The sequence below is a fragment of the Corvus brachyrhynchos genome, unplaced genomic scaffold (genome assembly GCF_000691975.1).
Source record: "Corvus brachyrhynchos isolate BGI_N302 unplaced genomic scaffold, ASM69197v1 scaffold83, whole genome shotgun sequence".
Lineage (NCBI taxonomy): Eukaryota > Metazoa > Chordata > Aves > Passeriformes > Corvidae > Corvus > Corvus brachyrhynchos.
The window spans coordinates 703,539-726,091 of record NW_008238464.1 but is presented as its reverse complement, the minus strand read 5'-3'; the positions used below and the strand labels follow the sequence as shown (position 1 = coordinate 726,091).

Below are 22,553 nucleotides of genomic sequence, written 5' to 3'. Positions count from 1 at the left end.
ACAGTTTCCAGTAATTGTGGTGGCCAGTCCACTGCCCATTAAGCTAGGACCACAAACTATCCAACACCTCAATTACTACCCACAAATACAGAATGCTCCTTTTTGTTACTAGTCTGCCCAGGATTAAAAAAAAAAAAACCCTAAAAACAAAACCAAACAATTAGCCTCAAATAAGAAACTCTACCTTTTATGATACCCTGCCTCATCCAGTGTTTTACCTTAAACAAGTATGACATGAGGAAAACAAAAACAACCTCTCTGACCCCTCCATGTTCTCCAAGACTTATTTTTCTGGAGGTTTACTTGGCATGTAGCTTAGAAATGAGGTGTTGAACAGAAATGCTGAGTGAAGATGTCTGTCATGGACAAGCATCTCTGAAACTGTTAGTACAAACCCAACCCTGACCAGAGTGACTTCCACTACAGCTACTGGCTTTGAGAGCTGTGACCTTTCAGTGATCCAGCTTTGCCCCTAATGCACTGCAACACACTCAAGAGTGCTCTGTTAGGAGGATAAATGAGTTTAATGAGTAGTTCCATTCTGGGAGACTGCCCCTGCCAGTATATTCTGGGTTGTGTGGTTCATTTCTTAAACTAAAATATTCCTTAGGAAAAAAAACCAAAACAGGACAATTCTTGGCTGCAGGGTGGATACAGAAAGGTGGTTTTCCTAAGTAATAAATTAGGTCAGTCTTTAAATAAGTCATCTCCTTCTGCCTGGATAAATATTTACTCCTTCCAAACTAATATTAGGTTTATGTGTCTCCCAAAAACTTTGTTCTGTTCTGGTTTTCATTAGGAGTTCTGGAGTCAGCCACAACAGAAATCAACTAGATAGCTTCAGGGGATTAAAAAAAAAGGAACACCAAAATAACAAAAAAACCCACTTGGGCTTCTAGTTTTCAATAAAACCAGCCACTGTTCATTCAGCACACAGATAAGCTATTTCCACAACAAAAATGACAACTGGATCAAATTAAACCTGAAATTCTCCAAATGGAACTTAAACTGGAAGGCAGGAGTTTACATTTTCAAAAACAGCTGATAATTTACTACAAACTGAATATTAGAGAGGCCTTATCCTTCCAAAGCCCAGCACTCCAGAAAGCTGTTGTGTCAAAGACAGGGAGAGAAGCAATATTTTGAGGGTACAAGGCCCTGCCATATATATACAGGGCCCAGGGGGTAGGGGGAGAAAGGAGGTCAGCAAAAAATTAGGGTTAGAGAGTCCAGAGGACAGGCATGAAACTTCTAGAGAAGATCAACAGTGATTACCTAAGAACAAAAAATTCAAGAAAAGGCTATTTCACAGTACACTGTGAATCTTAAAGATGCCATATGGCAGACAAATTGTCATTTTCACAGGTTGCATGCTTTTCTGTGTTTTTTGTTTCAAATTTCTGTTCCCTAATGATTTTAGTTCCTCATGGAATCATAGAATGATTTGGGTTGGAAGGGACCTTAAAGATCATCTAGTTCCAAACCCCCTGCCATATGCAGGGATGCCATTCACTAAATCAGGTTGCTCAGGGCCCCATCCAACCTGGCCTTGAATGAACCTGGCCTTCATCCTCAATGAAGAACAACTTCAAGTTTTTAGTGATCATTTTGTGTTAATCAGAAAGCTTCTGGTTTCATTTTGAGCTTTTAAAATGATCTAAAAGCAAATCAAAGAAACACTTCTTTTCCACTAGCTATGTTTGGTTTTCTCGAGGAACAAAACAAAGCCAAGTGAGGTGCTCGATTACTCCCATCAGAGCAAATTTGAGAGGAAGAGAATGGGTGTTTAACCGCAAGGGGGTAAATCCTTGGACAAGACCAAGTTAAGTACAAAAGTGTCCATGAAAAAACTAAGGCTGGAAAGAATGGGATTTCTGAGCACTGGAGGAAGGTACAGGAGGCCGCCCTTCTCATAGCAGTGGTCAGCACAAGCAGCACAGGCACTTCAAGGCAGAGTGTGGTGCACTCACGAAGGAGGTTATTTGACAGGTAGGAGGGACAGGGTGTCATGAGCCAGTTCCACCTCAGCCACAAGGTAACACAGTTTCTGAAAATGAAGACTCTGACACTATAGTGAACCCTAGGCAGACATGGCTTCTACTGGCAGGCAAGTTTCTGTCCCCAGCTTACTGAGCTCAGTGAGGCACTGACACCTACGTCTTCCCAGTACCTCATTTTCCAGTATGCTGAGCACTGGCGATTTTAAAATGCTCAGCTAAAAGAGCACCTAGGAGCTTATCATCAGGCATTGCTGCAATTCACAGCTACTCCCTCTAAAGAAGAAAGCCTAACAAAAACCTGAGGAATGTAAACTTGATCACCTAACCTTGAATTTTAGGACAAACAAAATAATTTACGAATCTCTACATATTCTTCCCTAAAATTGGGAGCTATAAGAGCAAATAGGCCTGGTATCAGTAAGCCTTACATGCAAGAAAAGCCAAGCAAGGGCAACCTAAGACAGGTTAAGTTCTTAGTGGCTTTTATGAAAACAGTTTTTAATGTAGGTTTTCTTGTTCTGGACCAAGTACAAAGCTGTACTTGTTTATCCTTTCTGCTATGGAGTGTGTGCATAGCTGAAGCAGAACAATCAGCTCAAGGAAACATTCCAAAAAAAGAAAAGGTCTAATTTTTCTTATTATTCAAAAGAGGGGAGAAAAACAAACATGTAATTTCAGTATACGCCCAAGAGCTTTTTTCCAAAAACACTTGTATTTGTTATTAGATCAGTAAGTATGCTTTGCTGGCCACATCAAAGCTCTTTAATTTATCTGTGATCAATCAGGGGTAAGCTTGTAAGAGAGTATATTTTTTTTCCCTCAACTAAGAAGAATAAGCAGAAAAAAAAATATCCTAGACATCAAACTAACCAAATTATACATGTTCTTGGTCTCTAGCAGCTCCTTAAAAGTAATTTTGGAGAACAAAGTGGTCTGCTTTAAAATTACTTACTATTAGAAATATTTGCCATTTATTTTCCTTTCAGGAAATTCCAGTGTTTTATCCCAAACTCACTGAAGTCACTGAGGTTTTACACAGTGATTTCTGTGTTCTTTGGTGCAGATCTCTGCTGCATTCAGATTTCCGTCAAGCAAAAGTCTTTGAACTACCCCTATGCTCCTATGCTAGGATGGGTGGCAATGTGCTCAGAATATCTTGCACAATGTCTGACACTGCAAATCTCCCCCTACATTAATAGATGGTTGGCTATTAGGCAAAATACTGTAGTGAAAAACAGAATACTGTGCAAAATAATGTATAACTTATGGTCTTAAAATATGACAAATAGAGTAATTTACTTTAACTGTTTGCACTACTTCTCATGCTTAAAATTTTACCATGTAAAAAGAGGAAACTAATCCTGCATCCATTAGAAATACTGGGACTACTGCTATTTAGTCCAAGCAGGACAAGCCTCTAGATTCTTTTGATACTATTCATAATTTGGATTGTCAAGAATACATTAAGAGTTCAAGAATACATTAAGAGTTAAATGAAGAACTTTGCTTTGTAATCTGAATAGATAATATGTGCCTGTGTAGGAGGAAAATCTAACTACACCTTGACTTTGTGAATAATGGGGTAATACTGAGTTGCTATACTACGGGTCAAATTAATTAATTAAGGAAGGACAAGAAATGACCTAATGAAAATTTGTTAAAAGCTACTCAGCACAAGGCTTCCTAAGGGAGGTGATGAGGTAAGGAAAGGACAAGGTTCACTGGTTAAGAGCCAAATCTAAACAAAGTTCAGATAGAAAACAATGTGCAAGTTTTTCATTGTATCATCAGGATGATTTCAAAAGGATTTGCATTCAGATGAAATCTTTAAGACAAAATTTTCCACATCAAACAGCAAATGATACAGAAAACTTTTTTAAAAGTTGCATGCCGTGTCTTGAAGACAACATAATTATCAGACAACAATCATCTTGTCATCACTAACTGTAATCTGTTTTCCATGATGCACTGCCTTTGTATTTTTTTGCCTTTGATCAAAACATAGGTTTTTGTACCTGACGTGCCCATCAATGCTAGCAACATGCTATGATCCAGCATGGAGGTCTTGAAACTACATGTAAATGACTTTATTTCTAGTGATAGATTAGAAATAGGAAACTGCTAATTTGTAGGAGAATGTCTTTCAAAATTCAGCTTCCTTACACCATTTTCCCCTCTTAATTAGGAAAGCAGTAGTGAAATTAGGCATTTGTTGATTGTGATTCTTAGAATTACTGGGATGCCTCTGCAATCTGAAAGGTTAAAGCAGCTTTCTTTCAAAACACCTGCTGTGTTATTACTGGAAATAGTGCTTTTCTACAGCAATTTGCACCCTAATCACTTCCCATCCAAGGAATGTCTGACTACCACCATTACTCCTCAAAAATTGTAATGAGATTGAAGCACAGTATGAAAACAAAACTTTTACAGATATTTGGAACACTTCCATTTTCTGTTTACTTGTTTGTTTGGCTTTTTTTTTCCCTCCCAAGAGAAAGCAATTAAGTACTCTCTGGAGGAAAGAGGTTTAACTCGTCATCCTTACCTGTTGAGTAAAGATCTCTCTATTTGAGGCATGACACACAGCCCTCCTTACAGAAAATGTGCGAGTCAGCTTAGGTTGTATTTCTAGAATAAACTTACACCTTCTCACCCTGAAGAAACACCAAAAACCTCTTTTGTTCAACATTGCTCTATCTGGAAATAAACAATGGCATAACAGCAGTAAGTGTGATAACTGAATGACTGAGTACATGGGGGGTTTTTTTGAGTAGAAGCACTAAATTAGATTCTATCCACTTGTTATATTTGCAAGGTTTCAAAATTGCGCAGAAGGGTGCTGGGGCAGCAACTTAGCTGAGATAAATCAAAATAGCTGAACTGGATAGGATCAAATGAGACTGTCTCATAGTCTTTGCACTGTTCAGTCCCAAAACCGGAAGCAGTTGCAGTCCCAAACACAAGACAGCAGGAAATTTACCATTTTACTTTGCATAAGTGACAGCAGAGATTTTTGTGATTTCTCTTATTTTTTATGTGCAAGCATTTTTCTCGTGAAGCACTTTAAGGCTACTGACAATAAGCTTGTTTTTGTCTTCCACGGAACCGATGCGTAATGCCTCCCGCATCTCCTGGGATTTGTTAGATGCAGGTGGAAAATTACTGCTGGGTGCATTTCAGGAGGTGTCCAAGAGCACACCAGCTGACTGTCAGAGCTGGGAAAAGGAGCAGACTAACACTGCTGAGTCCCAGCATTCGAGTACTTGTATACCTGAACTGTTATAGTCCAAAGCCCTTCTACAGGCCTGCTAGGACTCAGGTACGCTCACAGCTTTTGAAAGCCTGTGTTTCTTCAGTGCGAATGGTGGCAGAGGTACATGGGCAGAAAGGCTCCATCCACTAGTAACACGAGGTTGACATAGGAGGGCTCCCTTGGCACCATGCTCATGCAGGCTGGGGATGGCCTGGGTCTGGACTTGCTGCTCAGTTTGCTAGCTTCAATCACACTTGACAGAAAAAGTAGTCTCTCCAGTGAAAAATGAAGCATGACAATTGCTAGAAAAACAGCAGGTGCTCTAACAAAATTACAGGAGTTTAGACAAAATTGGGTCTATAATGGAGCATGGGATTTGGTACTAAAAAGCATCTTAGTGATACTTGCAGCTACTTGAGCTGCTTCAGAGAGCACATCCCAGCTTGTATAAAGCAACAGAACAGCACTAATTAGGCCTAAAACTTGCTAACATTTAGGTTAAAACTGGTAACAAAGTTTGATATTTACAACAAACACGGCATGGGTCTGTCAGTATGATTCAATTTTCTAACCATCAGTATAAAGGTAAAATACTGTCCAGTTAAGACCACCTTTATGCATATCCACATCTACTCCCCTGGTGACACAAGGTTTTCATTCCACCTTATTCAAGCTCTCCAGATGTGAGGGAGCTCATCCGCCCTACTTGCTTAGATGTCTCTGTAGCAGATGGCAAGATGAGGGAGGACATCTTTGGTGGGCGATTCTTCTTAGCAGAAGATGGATACGACCAGCAGCTCTCTGGAAATGCCCATCTTTTTGCCCAGGATTGTGTGCAGGACTACGAGTTTAGTGGGACAGGATGCCTAATACCCACATGGCTTAAGACTTTCAAGAGAAATCTCATGTTGATCTAAATGGTTTCAGAGAACACCAAACAACTTCAAAGCTATAAACAGAGTTTGGCTGGCGGATACAGAGGCTAATTTATGCCTTAATCTCACCCTTTCCGAGAATCCCAGTTTTCCCTCTGAGCAGATATTCATGTGCATGTCCTTTATTCTGCTGAATATAATTAGAGAATGGTTTAGAACTGGAAGGGATCTTCAAAGACTATCTAGTCCAACCTCTCAGCCATGGGCAGGGATGCCTTCAACTGAACCAGGTTGCTCAAAGCCCCATCCAACCTGACCTTGACCACTTCCAGGGATGGGGCATCTACAGATTCTCTGGGCAAGTTGTTCCAGTGCCTCACCACCCTAAAAGAATCTCTTCTTAATGTCCAATCTAAATCTTTGAGTTTAAAACTGTTGCATAGTCCAATCCTAGGGAAGGTAAGTGAACACTGAATTTGGCTTAATGTTTCCCGCACTTATCAGCACTTTCTTTGAACAACTTTTCCAAAACCACCCCCCTCATTTTCAGCCTGATGACATAAGCGATCCTCATGCCCAGATGTTTGCAGAACTTCTCATTACCTACAGTTAAAACCTGTAAGACTATTGCATGAGAAAGGTTTCTCACCTCCTGAAATAAATCTTCTAGAGACAGTTTCAGTATGACCCTTTTTGCTTTGAAGTCTTTTTTTTTATTTGACCTTTGGAACAAATATTTCACAGGATTATTTGTAGCTAAGGAACATGATGGAGAATCTCTCTTTCTGCCTCTAATTTGTTACTGTACATATGATTTTATTTTGAATTGCACCTCTACTTCCAAAGTGTTCCATCTCTACCAGCTGGCAACTGTTATTGTGCTGTAACATTTCTTCAGTAAAGAGGCATTTCTGAAGTGGTTATTTCTGCACATGGCACCTCCAAATGTTTTGCTTTGTCTTAACTAAATGCCCACCTTTTTTTTCTGGGGTGCCTGACAATCCCCTTTTAAAATCTTTTTTATTTCAGAGTTTCCCTGAGGATTGTGGGAGAAGTATAATAATGATAACCCATTTACCACAGTAGTGTTGGGACTCCTCTGGCCCTTACAGATGGTAGATATAGATTTCTTTATAACTGAAACTGTAGTTTTCCCATAACCTATTTGCTACCCCATTTGAAAAGATGGTGAAATCAGATCACTAATATGCAAAAATCCAAGAAAAAAAATTAAAATTAAACGTTTCCACATAAGATAGCTGATTTGAATATTGCTGAAATGAGAAAATCAAAACACTGAACTCCCACTCAGTTTTAAGCAGAATCAAATCACAACAAAGACTTCTTCTAAAAGTCCTGGCTCAAACTGCAAAAACTCTATTAAATAAATCATGGTTTTCCCATTTTGAGGACTATGACTTTGACACACAGAAAGGGTTATGCAACTTGCTCAAGACCCTTTTGAAGACCCAAGTGGAGATCTGTTGACTCCCTGTAAGTGTCTTCTAAGATTCAACACTGTCCTCTTTCCCAAAACGATTGCCAAATCCTTTCAGCAATTCAGCAAGAGACTCTAACAAACAAGAAAAGGAAAAAAGGGGCAGGAGAGAACACATCTCTTGCACAAATGGGTTACTTAAAAGTGTTCAGGATAAATAGGAAGGAAACAGCAAGCACATCTTCATTCACTGGTACCCTTGAAGCCCCAACTTGGGGGGAGGATATAGCTTGCCTTGACACTGCTGATTTTCTCATACAGGTGATGTTCCCATCTTGCTGCAAAGAGAGTTCATGTGCTTAGAAGTGAAATTAGTCTGTCATGATACAGAAAAGTGTCCATCAAAAAAGAAATCAAGGGTTAGATGTAAATAAAAACCACAGAGCCCTAGTTTACTCCCACGGCTCATTTCAAGACCCAGTTATAAAGCACTAAGAATTAATTTTACTGATATTAAAGACTGGAACCACATTTGTCTTTTCCTTATTTTTTAACTTATCTTAACATTGGTCTTAAGTGGCCTTCTAATAATTAAATTTTGCATATTTTTCAACCTCCAGAGCTGACCTCTATAGTACTAACTAAAAAGCCACTGGTTTTTCGACCTTGCAGACCCAATTTTTTGTCCACAGCAGCTGGGAAGAAGCATTCTGTGAAAACATGCAAGCAGAAAATAAACTCAGGAATGCTGATGCAAAAAATAACTTGTTTTGGCACGTTCAAGTATTTTGTGCATGTGTATCTGCAAGGTGTTGGTAGCAAAGCTAATTTCTACTCCATCCTAAATATTGTAGAAGAATAACCAAAACAAAATACAAAACCCCCCAAATACCAGTGCTTGCCAAGTGGTGGAAAAACAAAACAAAAAAACCTACTGGTAGTATAAAAATATTTACTTCCCAGCATCTAAAATTGTTATGGGCATTAGAGAGCATTTAGGAAAATGCCTCTTAAAAAACAGTGAAGTGTTATTTTAATAACGTGAAACAGGAGACAGAGTCAGTGCTACTGATGCATGAAGTTTGGCTCTGTTCTTCCTTCTCCTAGCAGGCTGAATTAAGGACTGCCGGTACCACCCTTGCAGACTGATTTCTTTGTTAACCATCAGCCCTCCCTTTGCCACGAGAGTTCAAGACACAACTTCAGACGTAAAACACCTCTCCTGGAAATGTAAAACCAAGAGCAAAAGCTTGAACTGGCCAAAGCATAATCCCAGGACATGAAAAAAATACTGGATTTCCAATTTCTTGGCTGTTGTGTGTTGCCTGTTTTCAGTACCATGAAAACACTGGTTATGTTGGCTATGAGTTTCTGGACTCTGAACACCTGCAGAAAAAGACCTATCTCTGCTATTTTATCATAGCTCCCCAAAAACAGCTGTTTGCTGTCTACTGCTCACAGGATTCTTGATACAGCACAGCTATGCAATAAGACAGCTGTCCCAGAAACTGCTAACTTGCTATGTGTGAAGCCACACTTTCTCTTGACAAGACAGCAAAACTGTCACCCTGGCCATTTTCTCTTGTACCTCTCCTGTTGTAAAGCACTCAACTGATACTTACAAAATGCCCTCTGCTTCCTTACAGAAAAACAACAATGACTCCATTCATATCCATTTAAAGACTTATTAAACTCCCAATCATATTTTTAATATTTTCTCAATTCAAGGACTGTTGATTTGATGGTGCCATATACAGCTGTAAACATGGTAACTTCAATATTTCTTCTTGATTAGTGTATGTAAACCAGGCTCAGAGACTCTTCTGAGGTGCAAAATAATCTTGAAACTCAAGTTGGAGACTTTTGTACTGAGTGCTGTACGGTGAGCTTTCCTCTCCAAGCAGTGTGACTGTGACAAGGCGTTATGTGCCTCACGCTGGCTGTCAATCCTTACTGAGCAGCTCAGAGATGCTCATCAGAGTCATTCTGTGCAGGGCTGAGCCCATGCCAACACAGCAGCATGCTGCAGCGTCCATACAGACCCTGCAGGGTGGAATGAATGTACCTTTGAGTTCCTCACACAAATCACCAGGGACTGCCCTAACACCAGAGACAGATGCACGCAGACGTCAAGTATGAAAGCCAGTGATGTTTAAGGCCATGGGAGGTGATCCTGTAAATCATAATGAAGGTCTGACTTGCAAAAAGTGTCTTATTTCTGAAAGCCAGGTGCAAAACTCATGGCTCAAATAGAGCTCTCCTACAGGCTTCTTGCAGGGTAAACATTACTCTGGAACATGAACTGCCGATGCTGCTGCAAAACAAAGATGTTACTTTTTTTAAGCTTCGTAAAACTCCTAAGAATGTTGTGCTCCCTTCCTAAGAATTTAACAGCAGCTTTTTCACGTAAGTTCTCAGTAAAAATGAATTCAGATGGTAGAAATATGATAGAAGGATAACAACTTGCAGTAGCACTTGCTTACATCTGCTTCACCTGAATATCTTAAGCCTATATCCAGCTTGTTCCATTTGCTTTTCAACCCTGAATCATGAGTCTCCTGATAATTTGATCTGTGCTGATGTAGCAAATCGCACTTATTATCTATATGTCTTAAAAAAGAAAAAAAAAAGGAGTGTTTTGACAGGATTTTATTTCATACAATTTACTTTCTGATCCAAAGATATTAAGGAAACAGTGCTGCATTAACTGCCAGAAATGGGAATCATGGTTTACTATCAATTTGGTCACAGTTAAGCTGAAATAACACCCTCAAATTAAGCACAATCATGTAATTTGTATATGCATTTACTGAACATTTTTTTCTTACTGGGTTTTATCAGTCTAAGGACAATAAATTAGAGCAGGGCGCAGGGCTGCCCCCACCAGCTGTGCCCCATCCACACACAGAAAAATGTTAGTCATGTGAACTTGGCCACGTTTGAGCTGACAAAATCTGCTAAGAGACAGGACAGCACTAATGGCCCAAATTGCTTCCAGAGCAGCAAGCACCTCTGCATGGGGCTCTGAAGGTGTTGAGAAACACCAGCTGGGACAGCCATGATTCGTGCAGAATGTGTGCTGCATAAACACACCTTTTACAGCTGAGAGTTTTAAGAACTAGCATTCATGTAACCAACTGCATAGGAAGTTAGACTTAAAAAGAACCAAACAAACCTCTTTTTCTGGGTTTTGCCTCTTATTTGAGTTTGCATACCACCTTAGAGCTCCCATTAACTATATACAGGTGTGTAGCACAGCAATAAAAGTTACAGAAAACACTGACTGGGAACCTCTCCTTCACAGACTGTATTTTCATATTGTCCATGCTCCCAGGGGAATGAACTGCTGAGGAATCTAACTGGAACTCATGAGTTTCAAGAACAGGTCAGAAAGGAGTTAGACATCAATGAGGATACATCCTGAAGAAGACCTGGGCATCTGGGATGTATGTTCAGTAACTGGAAAAGTAAGAACTGTGCTCCCAAATGTTCAGCAATCAGGTTTGCATCTAATTTGAATACTGCTCAGCTAGCCGGGACGATACATCACAGGTCTTAACCACTTCAGTCTCTACATTTGGTTGTCTTTCTGTACTTCCTACCAGTGGTAAAGAGTATGCCTGGTAGTTTTCTTGGTTAAAACTTTTTGGTAGGGTGCAGCACTGTCAACTCAGGCATGCTTTCTATAAATGCAAATAGTGGTTAAAAAAACAAAACCAAAAAAAACCCCAAACTTGAGAACCTTTCTAGAAGTTGCCAGATAGGACAGCCGAAGGGAATGTTTTTACGACTAAGAGGCTGGATTCCATGCACAAAACAGCTATTTCTAGTGATAAAGCATAAAGGTTAAACAACTGAGGACAAGACTGCCAGATGTAAAATGGAAAGTTTCCAATTTAGGAGCAGCAGAGGAAGAACATGAATTAATATGGAACGACCAAATTAGCATTATAAAAATCCTCCAAGCCAAACCAAATGCCATTGAAAATAAACTCAGGAACCCTCCCCCTCTTCTGCTCCCTGCATTCCAAGGAGGACTGAATTTAGAACAACCATAGTGAATTTTAGAGAAATCTTACACTTAAATGCAGAGCAAAGGCTTTAAAAGTTAGAGACTGTATGTGCTTCAAAACCACTATTCTATGCTAGATTCTTCTTCAGTACTTCTGTTTAAAAGGAAATAAATATTCTGGACATAAGTTTTCGCATTAGTTTTATCTTTAGTGAAATTGGTAAAGATCAGGCTGATTCTTCTAACAGTTTTGAAACTGGGGTATTAAATGATAATTTCTACCTTTTTATTAACTGGATATAAAAACAAATAAACACACACACAAAACCAACAAAATAAAAACCACATTAACAACCAAACACTTTGCAAATACACAAAATCCACTGGCTGTTGGGTTTCCAACCTAGACTATATTTCAGTGCTAGCTTTGTTAGCTCTACATACTGAGACGCACTGTCAGTCTGGGGGTCCCATACTGCAATATTCTTTGCAGATTGCTCTCACTGGTCTCACACACATTTTTGTGGCATGAGCTGGCAGATGTCAGTCCACAGCGGTATTCCTCAAATTTAAGATATATCGTGGATTGTTCAGTCCATAAAATACTATTACAGACTTTTAAACTGGACTCATGGAACATGGGTGTAGCAGATTAAACATCAGCACTACTAGGCTGATGGTTGGCTCAGCTGTGGTACGTCTTTTCTGTTGAGCCTGAATTTTAGAAAGCACAGGATCTGACAGCAAGAGGAACTTACACACACAGCCAGTATCCACAAAAAGCAGACATGCACTGAAAATAAATGGGACATACATGTAGGAAAAACCTGATAGGATTCAGTACATTTAAGCCTAAAAGGATCAGGAAGAGCAGAAGGTCAAATGCTGCAATTGGACAGATTTTAGGACTCTGAAGATAGCAAACAGTGGCATGACATCTTATGAAGCTTGCACCTCATATTGGCTACATGGTATATCTGCAAGAGCTTATGCTCCCATAGGGACGGACACTAAAATTCCAGCAGAGAAATTGGTAACCGCGGGTAAATCAGCAAAATTAGCAGAATAACTTCACCATTGATTCCTCTGATTCGATCCCTGATAACCTAGCAATATCACCTGCAGGTTTGAATATCTGAACCTACTGGGCAAAATCCAGAAGCCCAATAGCCCTATCTGATATTTATGAGACACCTGACAGTGAAGCCCCACTTTCATTCTTGCAACATCCCTGATTATGTCAAACACACAACTGCCCTCTACATTTCAGAGACACAGCTGGCAAAGTAATTTTATTAGTTGACCTAATATTTAGGTACATCCAGGCAAACAAAAGACAGAACTAGGAACCTCCTACCTTATGTTTCAACACTCATCCCCAAAAGCTGAATCTGAAGTTAAAGAACAAATAAGACCCCCAAAATACCAAGATTCCCTACATTATGAGGACAGTCTGGAAAACTCCACAGAAATGCAAATGTAATCAGTCATTCAAAGAAGAAAACTATTTATTGACAACAACTAACCTCTTATATTGTTTCTCAACACTGCGATAGATGATATAAATACATTTCACAAGTATGAACAGTAAGTTAATGACTATTGCTGAGGGCAGAACATGGCAAGAGATGAAACACTGGATGCTAGGTTATCCCCTCACCTGACAGGTGAGTGTACTCATATCTGTGCTTCTCAAATAATAGTTCTTAAATAAATCATTAAGTATATTGAGCAGAACAGGCTACTTACTCTTCTACAGTCAAAAACCGTATGGCGTGTTAATTGACAGGAAGTAATATCTATCCCCTCTAAGTTTACTAATGGGATTTACCTTACCTGAACTTAGCTGTATAAGCAAGCCATCTAGTTGAGCTTCACCTGTATCATCACTGGAGAGAGGTAAGGAGCTCTTGATCCAAACTTACCCAAGGTAAGTGTCTCAAATAAGCTGGAAAGATTTCCTCCCCCAAACCATTCGATGCTCTCCACCAATTTTGGCACAAGTGTAGATGATTTGGTCAGACTGGACATGTACCTTTTAGCTAAAAGACACATGAAATAAATCTCACCTCATGTTCCGGAAAGAATATTACAAATTCCTATAGGAAATACCTTTGTCAGATCAGAGAGGACCTAATTAGCACTTAAGAGGGCTTCTTGCAAGAGAGCTACAGTCACTGGCTCACTACTGTTTACAGGGAAAGCAACTATTGGCATTTGCAGAAGAGTCAAGATATAAATCAGTGGCTCTGCTGGGAGATGGGTACCCCAGTCCATGCTTCTCTGATAAAACTGGAACCTAGGAGAGTGAAGGAAGGAAGACCTACATGCTCTCAAACATGCAGATAAAGTCAACATATGTCTTTATTCTGGTAAATGGTGTAAGATCAAGCTTTAGCTTCACAGCTCTGCACTTATACAGCAGAGGGAAGTATGGCAAGGAGAAGCTGACAATGAGAACATGGAAATCCTAAAAAGGGAGAAAAAGAAAATACAGGAACCATACAAATCTCCAAATGTAAGTGTAGGCCCACGCAAAAACAATGCACTACAACTGCAGAATCAGACTTAGGTTGATTATATTTGATTTCTTGTCATCTACTTCTGCCCAAATAGGTTACATCTTTCTAATGTAGTTAATGAACTTTCTGCATCTCTAAGGGTTTGGCTGCTAAATCTGCCTGCTAAAATTGGTTCACTGACAAATTTTCTGAGGCATCTTATTCCATGTCTAGATATTGAGAATATACTCACTGATGTATTGAGGTGACTGCTGTTCTGCACTTCCTTTGTTGGCGTCAGTATTTTGGGAGATTTCACAACAACTTTGCCAATGACTTGCTAGTCACACACACAAAATCAGCTAACGTGGCCAAAACAGGCATATTCAGGTTGCTACTGCAAGGTGAAAAGACAGGGTCTGAGGCTACATGTACATGGCTGTGAGACCCAGAAAAAGCCCAGGAAGCGTAAGAAAACATAGAAAGATAAAAGACCTCTGCATACAAAAGCTGACACTTCATCGTGGACTTTCTCTTTTTATTCAGAAAGTCGAAACTAAAACCTACATCAAAAATACAGAAATACCAAATATTCTGCAATAGTGTTCACACCCTCAGTGTTAATGTAACAGCACAGATATATAAGAACTGAAGTCAGTTGTCAGTCAAGGAGTTAAACTCTTCCTTGAAGTAGGTCAGTATTTCCAGACAACCAGAACATAAAAACAAAACAAGTGACCTCCCTGCCTGTTAAAACAAATCTCCAGCAGAGTCTGGGTTTATGAAATGACTGGCCATGATGCAAATGTTGGCCACTGAACTGAAGAGCCTGGCCTACTTGTCACTCTAGAGAAATTGTGGTCAGACAAGAATAAAATTGTAACAAAATAGCACTGGAGATGGAAGATGTTTCCCACCCTTCAAAATGCAGCTTTGCCAGTTCAGGACTGTCCTTTAACCAACGTAGCCTGAAGGATGTGGGCTGACCACGGCAGGGTTGTTCACCTGCAACCGCTCTGAAACAGAGTTAAAACACTGCTCCTGCTGGAGCAAAGAACAAGATGGTGGTTTCCCAGCTCAGAAGGACTAGCTATCCCCAGCAGCCCACAGGACAGAACACCCTACTAGCTGGATGGCTAGCCTGATTTGGACAGGCTGTGTATGTGTATCCTTGAAAGAGTAAAAAAGAGAAAGATGTTCCTCTCAGCTCACATCTTACAGGCACTGTAAGCTCTTACTTTGAAGCCCCCTCATTCCCACTTCCTGTACACACAGCAAGGATTAAACCAATTCACTCATGAACATGCAGGTCATCTCCAACTAAATCTGAGGTTTGCTTTATCTAATTTTTTCAGAATCAAAGATACATTTGGAAACGTACATTTTCTCAGTGGATCTCAATATTAGGGCTGTTAAATCTCCTCCTTTGCACTTCTCCCCTGCACACCAGCACTAGCACCTGCTTAGGAGAAGCTGTAAGCTAGCATCTTTCACAAATATGCATTGTGGCTGAATTTTGGGTGTGAGTCAACTTTTGTGCTTGATGTGCAACCGAGGAAGCTGCTGCCCATAACTACACAAATTTACCCATGAGAGGCAAGTGTCCTGGCTTTTAGCAGGCTCCTCACTTTATGCCATTCATTGAAATGCACTCTCCCTGGCCCAGTGCATGGAGAATCTGTCTTGCTTCCACGTTCTGGTGAGGCACTGCTGGCGGGTACAAATCACATTTCTGCTGTGGATCACTTCTGGGTGCAAACATGACTGGCTGCTACCACAGCTGCGTTAGTAACAACTCCCAAATTGAGAACACTAAGGCTGAAGGTAAGCCATGCAAACTGGTTCACCTCCACAACTATGTGAAGTGAAACAAATTGTTCTGCTTTTCATGAACTTAATTGCTTTCAATACATGCAATTGCTAAAACCAAGGCTGCACAGCATAAATCCTGCAGACTGGGTGTAATCCTGAAGCTGTGCACTTGGCTTCCCAGCTGCATTGACCTTACTGTGTCCATACACAAAAAGCACAACATTCCCAAAAGGCCTGGTGTTGCAGGGAAGAGGAGAGGCACCCCTTAGACTGCTCTTACACAGAGTAACTATTCTGCAAATTGGAAGCATGCTGGATTACACAGCAGGGAGATGTGGCAATCTGACTTCTCCCTGTGCTATGTCAAGGTAAGCAACCTGCCCATCCATAAGGGTTGTGTAAGCCTGGAGGAGGTACCTGTAAAAGTCCTGCCCAGTGGCAGGGACCCTTCTTCTTTCTCCAATTATTACTTCTGGAGGATTGATCTGCTTGTGAGAGGAACGTCCTGACTAAGTTATGCCATGCTAGCTAGTGAGCAGTTCCATAAACATTGATTTTTGCATGGCTGTCATGGGTTTCAACTCTGGTTTTCAGTTCTGCTGACTACGTGACACATGGTGGAAGGTGGAATCACAATATCAGGCAGAGCTGAACAGTACACACAATTCTCTTGTGTATTTTCTTTGGAAATGCACTCTGACAGAAACAAATAGAGCTGTTACTCTTTTGGCTACCTCCAACAATAATCATGGTCTCAAGTTAATAAAGACACAAAACAACAAGTAGATCTTCACACAAGGTGGCCACCTATAATTCTGGGCTATGGTCTGCTTAGCACAAGAGATTATGGTGTCTCTCTGGAGTGTGGTGTATAACAGAAAAAATTGATTTGGGGACATCACCAGGTCTTTCAGTGGAGATGAACAGCATCTTCTTTGGCAGTCAGCCAGAGGCATGTGAAATAGCCTACAACAGTTCTCATGACATCCAATACAAATGAAAGAGCTTAGTAACAAGAGGCAAGCATTTTTCTTTTCCAATAGAGAAGCTCAGGCACTTAGAAAATTTACCCTACACGGAATAGCAAATAAACTGCATACATACAGTTGGACAGAGAGACGGGTTGTCCTGCGCATTCCAGCTGGCTACATCTCAGAAGATTAGCACAGACGTCCCTTGCTACTTGGATAAACTCTACTGGAGAATAAAACTGCTCACTATCAGTCTAACAGAGGAGCCTCTACTACATTGCTCACTGAGTTTACTCACTGCCATCCTGGCTCAAACTGAAGTGAAGGGCAAAGACAGTAAGATGAACAGAGAGGCATCTTTCTGAAACTCAGGGAAGGAATACTGACTTCACCAACAGATTCAGACCACTACTTCCTGCTTTCAGCTTTTTATGCACCAAATTCACTCACAGAGGAAACTGAGTAATCCCAGGTACTTTCCTTTTGAATCACTTCTAGTGACATTTGTGTTCTGGAAGGGAGACAAGCTTGTTTCTTCTAGTGAGAAATGTCTTACCTGCCAGCACATTTTGGGACAAGAAGCTGCTCTTGACTGTGGTAGCAGTGGGAGATATTCACAACCTAATTCCTCAGAGACTGGTGTTGCCAGCAAAATAAGGCACCTAAGAAGTGAAGTGGTTGCAAGCAAGTCATCATCTGGCTGTTTCTGAGGCCATGAGTGGGATCTACCATGGCTTTGTGAGGATTTGGTAATACTGCTGCATCTTTTTCCTCCAAGGCTGGAATTGCTTTCACAGGTGAGTTGACAAAGAGAAGAAAGAAGTGTATTTTTGAAATTATAGTAAATGTCGCCCACATCACAGTCTCTTCTCTCCTCCCCAGTCAGTTTTGCAGAAAGAAATTAACATTTAATGCAAAACCGCCTGCTTTGATAGCTGTCTGAATGCCCCATTAAACATTTTCCACACCTCAGGGGTGACAAGTATCCAGTCATAAATTGCAATTTGTCATGGATTTTCTAAGTCACAGGTTGACACGAGAAGCAGTTATCACTCTTTCATCAGTATGCAGAGGCATTACAGTTTTTAGCAATACTCTTTGATAGACATGGTAAGGGTTAGAGAGTAGATTTAAAAGACAAAGCCCTTTGGTTTTGAACATACGGCTCCTAGAAAAATGTTACAAGAGATTATTTCACCAGCACAGCCCCGAGACAGTAATAAAATGTAATTCCCTGATGGACAAGTGTTATTATTTGTTGTGATTGTAGTTATCCCTATTCATCTTCTATTTACATGTCATGTAAACATATACCATATTTTGTATCAGCACACTGAAATCAAAGCTTCTGCCCCAGCCACAAATTTAGTTCTATCAAATATTTAACAGCAGACATTTACATGTGCAATCCACGACTCCAATGAGAGCCAGTGAGCACTGGAGGACAGTAACTGCAAAGAAAAATGTCACCCTTCCATCCTCCCAAGTCCAACACTAACACAGATTTTGCTGTGAAGATTGCAAATTTGTAATCTCCAGTCTTCAACCTCAATCCCTGGGCAATAGAAATGAGGAAGAGGAACAAAGAGAGGAGTCTAAGGTGATCACAGGTTTGCAAAAACAATTTTCTGCAGGCTAGGCTCTAATGCCTTTGTAACTTCCCTCCATTTAAATCAACTAAGAGTTTTGGCTGTCATCCAGCATTCCTAGCTTAAGCACCTGTACAGAACTGAAATTCTAGGTGACCTGTGAAACCGTCCTCCTAAAGTAAGTGCCTCATTTCCTCTGTATTGCCAAATGAGAGAGGTGCCCTAAGGCCTGTGGAGAGAGGTCCTATTAGCTCCTCTTGGCTAAGAGATCTTCCTCAAGACCCTGTCTGCTCTTACAGACAGACCTGCTAAGTCCATCACAGAGCAACGCAAGTCTGCAATTCTCCTGTGTGTTTCACTCCTTGACATAAGCTGCCAATTTAAACTCAACAGCTTCTTTCAATTTATTCAAAGAATCAGGTCTTTTCCCTTTTCATCTGACTCTAGAAAGCAATAATTTTCTGAGGTATTTTCCACTCTCCACCACATCCAGGATTTCTAAATGAAAACTGTCTTCTTTCTGTCAAAACAAGCTGCATCTCTCTTAAACTTCTTACTTTAGGTTGCATCATCCTTTGCTGTTTTGTTGTCTCATAAGTGTTGCCAACTCTGAGTCACAGAGTCATTGATTCCACAGTGGCTGTATGAGAATGGGTCATCTGAGTCCACTGGACAGGCAGGAGGAAGAAGGCCAGCTGTCAAGCAGTCAGCATACCAGGAGAATAGCATTTTCACCCAGATCAGTTCTTGACACGATCTGCCTGTGTAGGCTGTGCCAGAGCACCAGCCAGGAGACACTGCAGGGGTCGTGTAGAACCTCCTCCTGATGCGCTGCCCTAGGCTCTGCCTACTCCTGCATTCTGTCCTGTAGGTTTTGCATCACTAAATGCTGCTTGTACCTAACAGAGGACAGGTACTTCAGCAGCCAGGAAAGCACGTATGGATTACACATAAAAAGGATACATGACAGAACACATAGTATCCTACTTGAATCTTTACTTGGTCACTAAATAACATGGAACATGAGACAGAGGGCTTTTCTCTACTACTGAAGCAAACGTCCCAGTCTCCATTTGCTGACTGTTACAATTCAACGTTATTTTGCTGTAGTGTGTTTGAACGCTGTAGTCTGTGTTTGAGGTGGCTCTAGCAGCTGTGTTGAAGGCTGGCAGGAAAGGGAGCCCATCACAGCACAGAGTCCTGGAAGTCAGATACATCCCGTCCTGCAGAAGGCCTCTTTCCAAGCTATGAAATACTGACCAGCAAGAGAAGAGTTACTGCTCCCTGACAGTCCTAGGGGAACACAGGACTGCAGCTATGTTCATTAACCTACAGCAGCATTTCTATCAAGGACAGCATTTGCATCAAAGTCTGCCCCTACCAAAAGGAAGTGGCAAGTAGGGGGAGGGAGAGACAGAGAGAGTCTGGTCTGCTCAAAAGGTAGTAAAACTGATAAGGGATCAGCATTAAATCGATGTGAGGAGAAAGCTGTCATTTATTACTTCCTTATGTGACATGCTTCAACATTTTTCCAGAAACAAAGAGACTAAGGAAACAAAGAAGTCAGGATCAATCCCTTGTGTTTCTCCTGGCATGACACCTTTCTAAGAAAACAGCTTTTCTGAACTCACGCCCAGCAACTTCAATGACCTTGATATAAATCTCTCAACCTTGGTACCCCGTCACTCAAGTAAGCAGGAATCTTAGCTCTTATCTGCAGAAGTAGCAAGTTTCTAGTCCCATCTTGCTCACTGGAGCTGGAGGGTGTTTAAAAAGGTGAAGTTTAAAAAAAGCTACAAAAGAAGAAAAAGTGGGCAGATTAAAAACATGTGAGCAAATTACTTTAACCGCATGTTTTGATTGTATTTTTCAATTGTGGGAGGGAAGCTTTCCCTAGGGACTGCTGGAAGGTGAAAATAGGTGAGCTGCTGCTGGGAACCACGCTTGTGTGGTGGGCTGTTAAGCACACACCGTTCAGCTCTGCATCCAGCCAGAAAGCTGTGCCTGAATAGGTGATAGAGCTCACACACTTCCATGTTTGCCACCCCACAAGGATTTGGCCGACATGTGCCTTTGATGCCAATGCAAAGGAAAACCACTCCCAAATTATCTGTGTAAGTGTCACTCAGCAGCAATCTAAACTCTGCAGTAAAAGGAACAATTCTGACTTACTCTGCAATAGTACAAGCATTACAAAGGGCAGTGCACTTAGCTGGGACTCACAAAAGACCACAAGAGATATTAACATCAAAGCCTTTTCCCATAGTCATGTCTACTTTTTTGGCAGCAGAGAGGGATATGGAAAATTGCTGGGGGAAAAACATTCCAGAATTAATATCCCAGTACTGGTATTTGTTAATATTTTGAACATCTTCTGCAACAGGCACTTACTGCTTTTCAACCTAGGAGACACAAGAGCTTATTTCTAAACTGATTTTTTTTGGAAAAGGTTAGATTAACCATCCTTATTAGCATTATTTTACTTTCTGCATGAATAGCCCCTTACAAGACCTCCTGCGATCCATCTTCCTCAACACCAGAAGTGTTCAGAGTTAAGGACAACTACAGACAAGCAAGGCAGTAGGCACAGGTATAGGTTAGCAGTAACTACGAGTGTGATTTGACTGGATTGGTTTTGGTTTAGTTTACAGAAATAAGGCTATTTTACTTGTGTTTTCATGCATGCATATCTACTGGTGGAGGAATATCCCTGGGTGAGATTTCTTACATGATACCAGTTTGTGAAATAACAAGCTGAGTCTGCTGATGTTGGAAATGCAGCCTTTTCCGAGTTCTTTTTCAGTGTATTTTTTTTTCACATGCCTTTCTTGCAATAGGAGAGTTGCTCTGTCTTGTGCTTACGTCAGCCCAGAAGACCCTCCCAGACAAGTCTGTGGAATCAGAGTGTAAGCTTCTTGGCACGTGTTTCATTTCTGTTAGACTTAGAAACATCAGAAATGAAACTAAAATCTGATTTCTCAGAAAATATATCCTTCTTTCATTCCCCAGGAAACCTTAGCCTTGGACTACTAAGAGATGACTCACACTATGAGGAAAGCAAAACAAAAATTTTGTAAAGCTGGCTTCTAAGAACATAAATGTTGATGCAAAAGTCATTTCAGTGTGATTTACAAATACCACAGCAGTGCTCTATATGTATTGTCCAGATCATTAGAAAAACTAATTCTGAGAGACATAAATGACCTAATGCTCCATCACAAGCACTGGGAAACAGCAAAGTCACAGGGAATGATGACATTTGAGATGATCAATAAAAAACATTCGCTTAAAAGTAAATGTCCAATGGAAAGACTGGCTCATTCTTTAGAAAGACAAAGTTTGGGCTCGCTAATTTCACGTGTCATGAAATCTCACAGACCTAAATGAAATTCAGAAGCCTCTGGCCTCTATCCTTCCTTCACTCATTGAAGATTTAATAGGAGATTGCATGAGTTCTCATGTTACTATAAGGAAACTAATACCATAAACTATACATGAATGTAATTTACAGCTCACACTGTAAATTGTGAGCTGTCAAACTGTGTGTTTGCATAAAGTGATGTACTGTGGGACCCCACCGGTCAGAATGGATTCACTTTCACCTGTAGGTACAGGACTGTATGAACTCCCGCAGTTCTGAGTTAAGAGTTGGGAGACACAGGCAACTGGAAGTTTCTTCGCCCTTGAAGTGGAAATGAAAGCCCTCCACAATGGACCTGCTCACTGCCCTGTGTCCTCACTTCTGCTGGCCTGAGTCCTGGCCCCTGCCCTCCCCCGCCCTGCCTCACCTGCTGTACACCAGGCACTCCATGTGGTTGATCTCCTTGTCGGAGCGGTAGCGGCTGTAATCCTCCCAGAGGTCCTTGATGGCGGTGACCGCCAAGATGAAGAGCACGGGGGCCAAGGCCAGCTCCGGCTGGAAGGCATTGACGGCTGGCACGAAGTTGAGGAGGGCGATGAACACAAAGTAGACGTTGGCCAGGCGGTGGAACTGCTCAAAGAGGTTCTTGGGCAGGAAGGACAATGCCGTGTACTTGGTGGTCTTGAGGCGGTTGCAGGCCAGGACCGTCCTCCTGGACTTCTCTGTCTCGGCCTCAGGTAA

General features: G+C 41.0%; 1 protein-coding gene across 1 annotated transcript in view; it reads right to left on the bottom strand.

The window, feature by feature from the left end:
• ATP10A (ATPase phospholipid transporting 10A (putative)) overlaps nt 1-22,553 on the bottom strand; it is a gene marked incomplete at its 5' end in the record, with an annotated part of 112,515 nt that extends 89,962 nt beyond the window's left edge. Inside the window, one exon of the mRNA XM_017736966.1 lies at nt 22,240-22,553. Coding sequence (XP_017592455.1) covers nt 22,240-22,553 — 314 coding nt within the window. The remainder of the gene's footprint in view (nt 1-22,239) is intronic.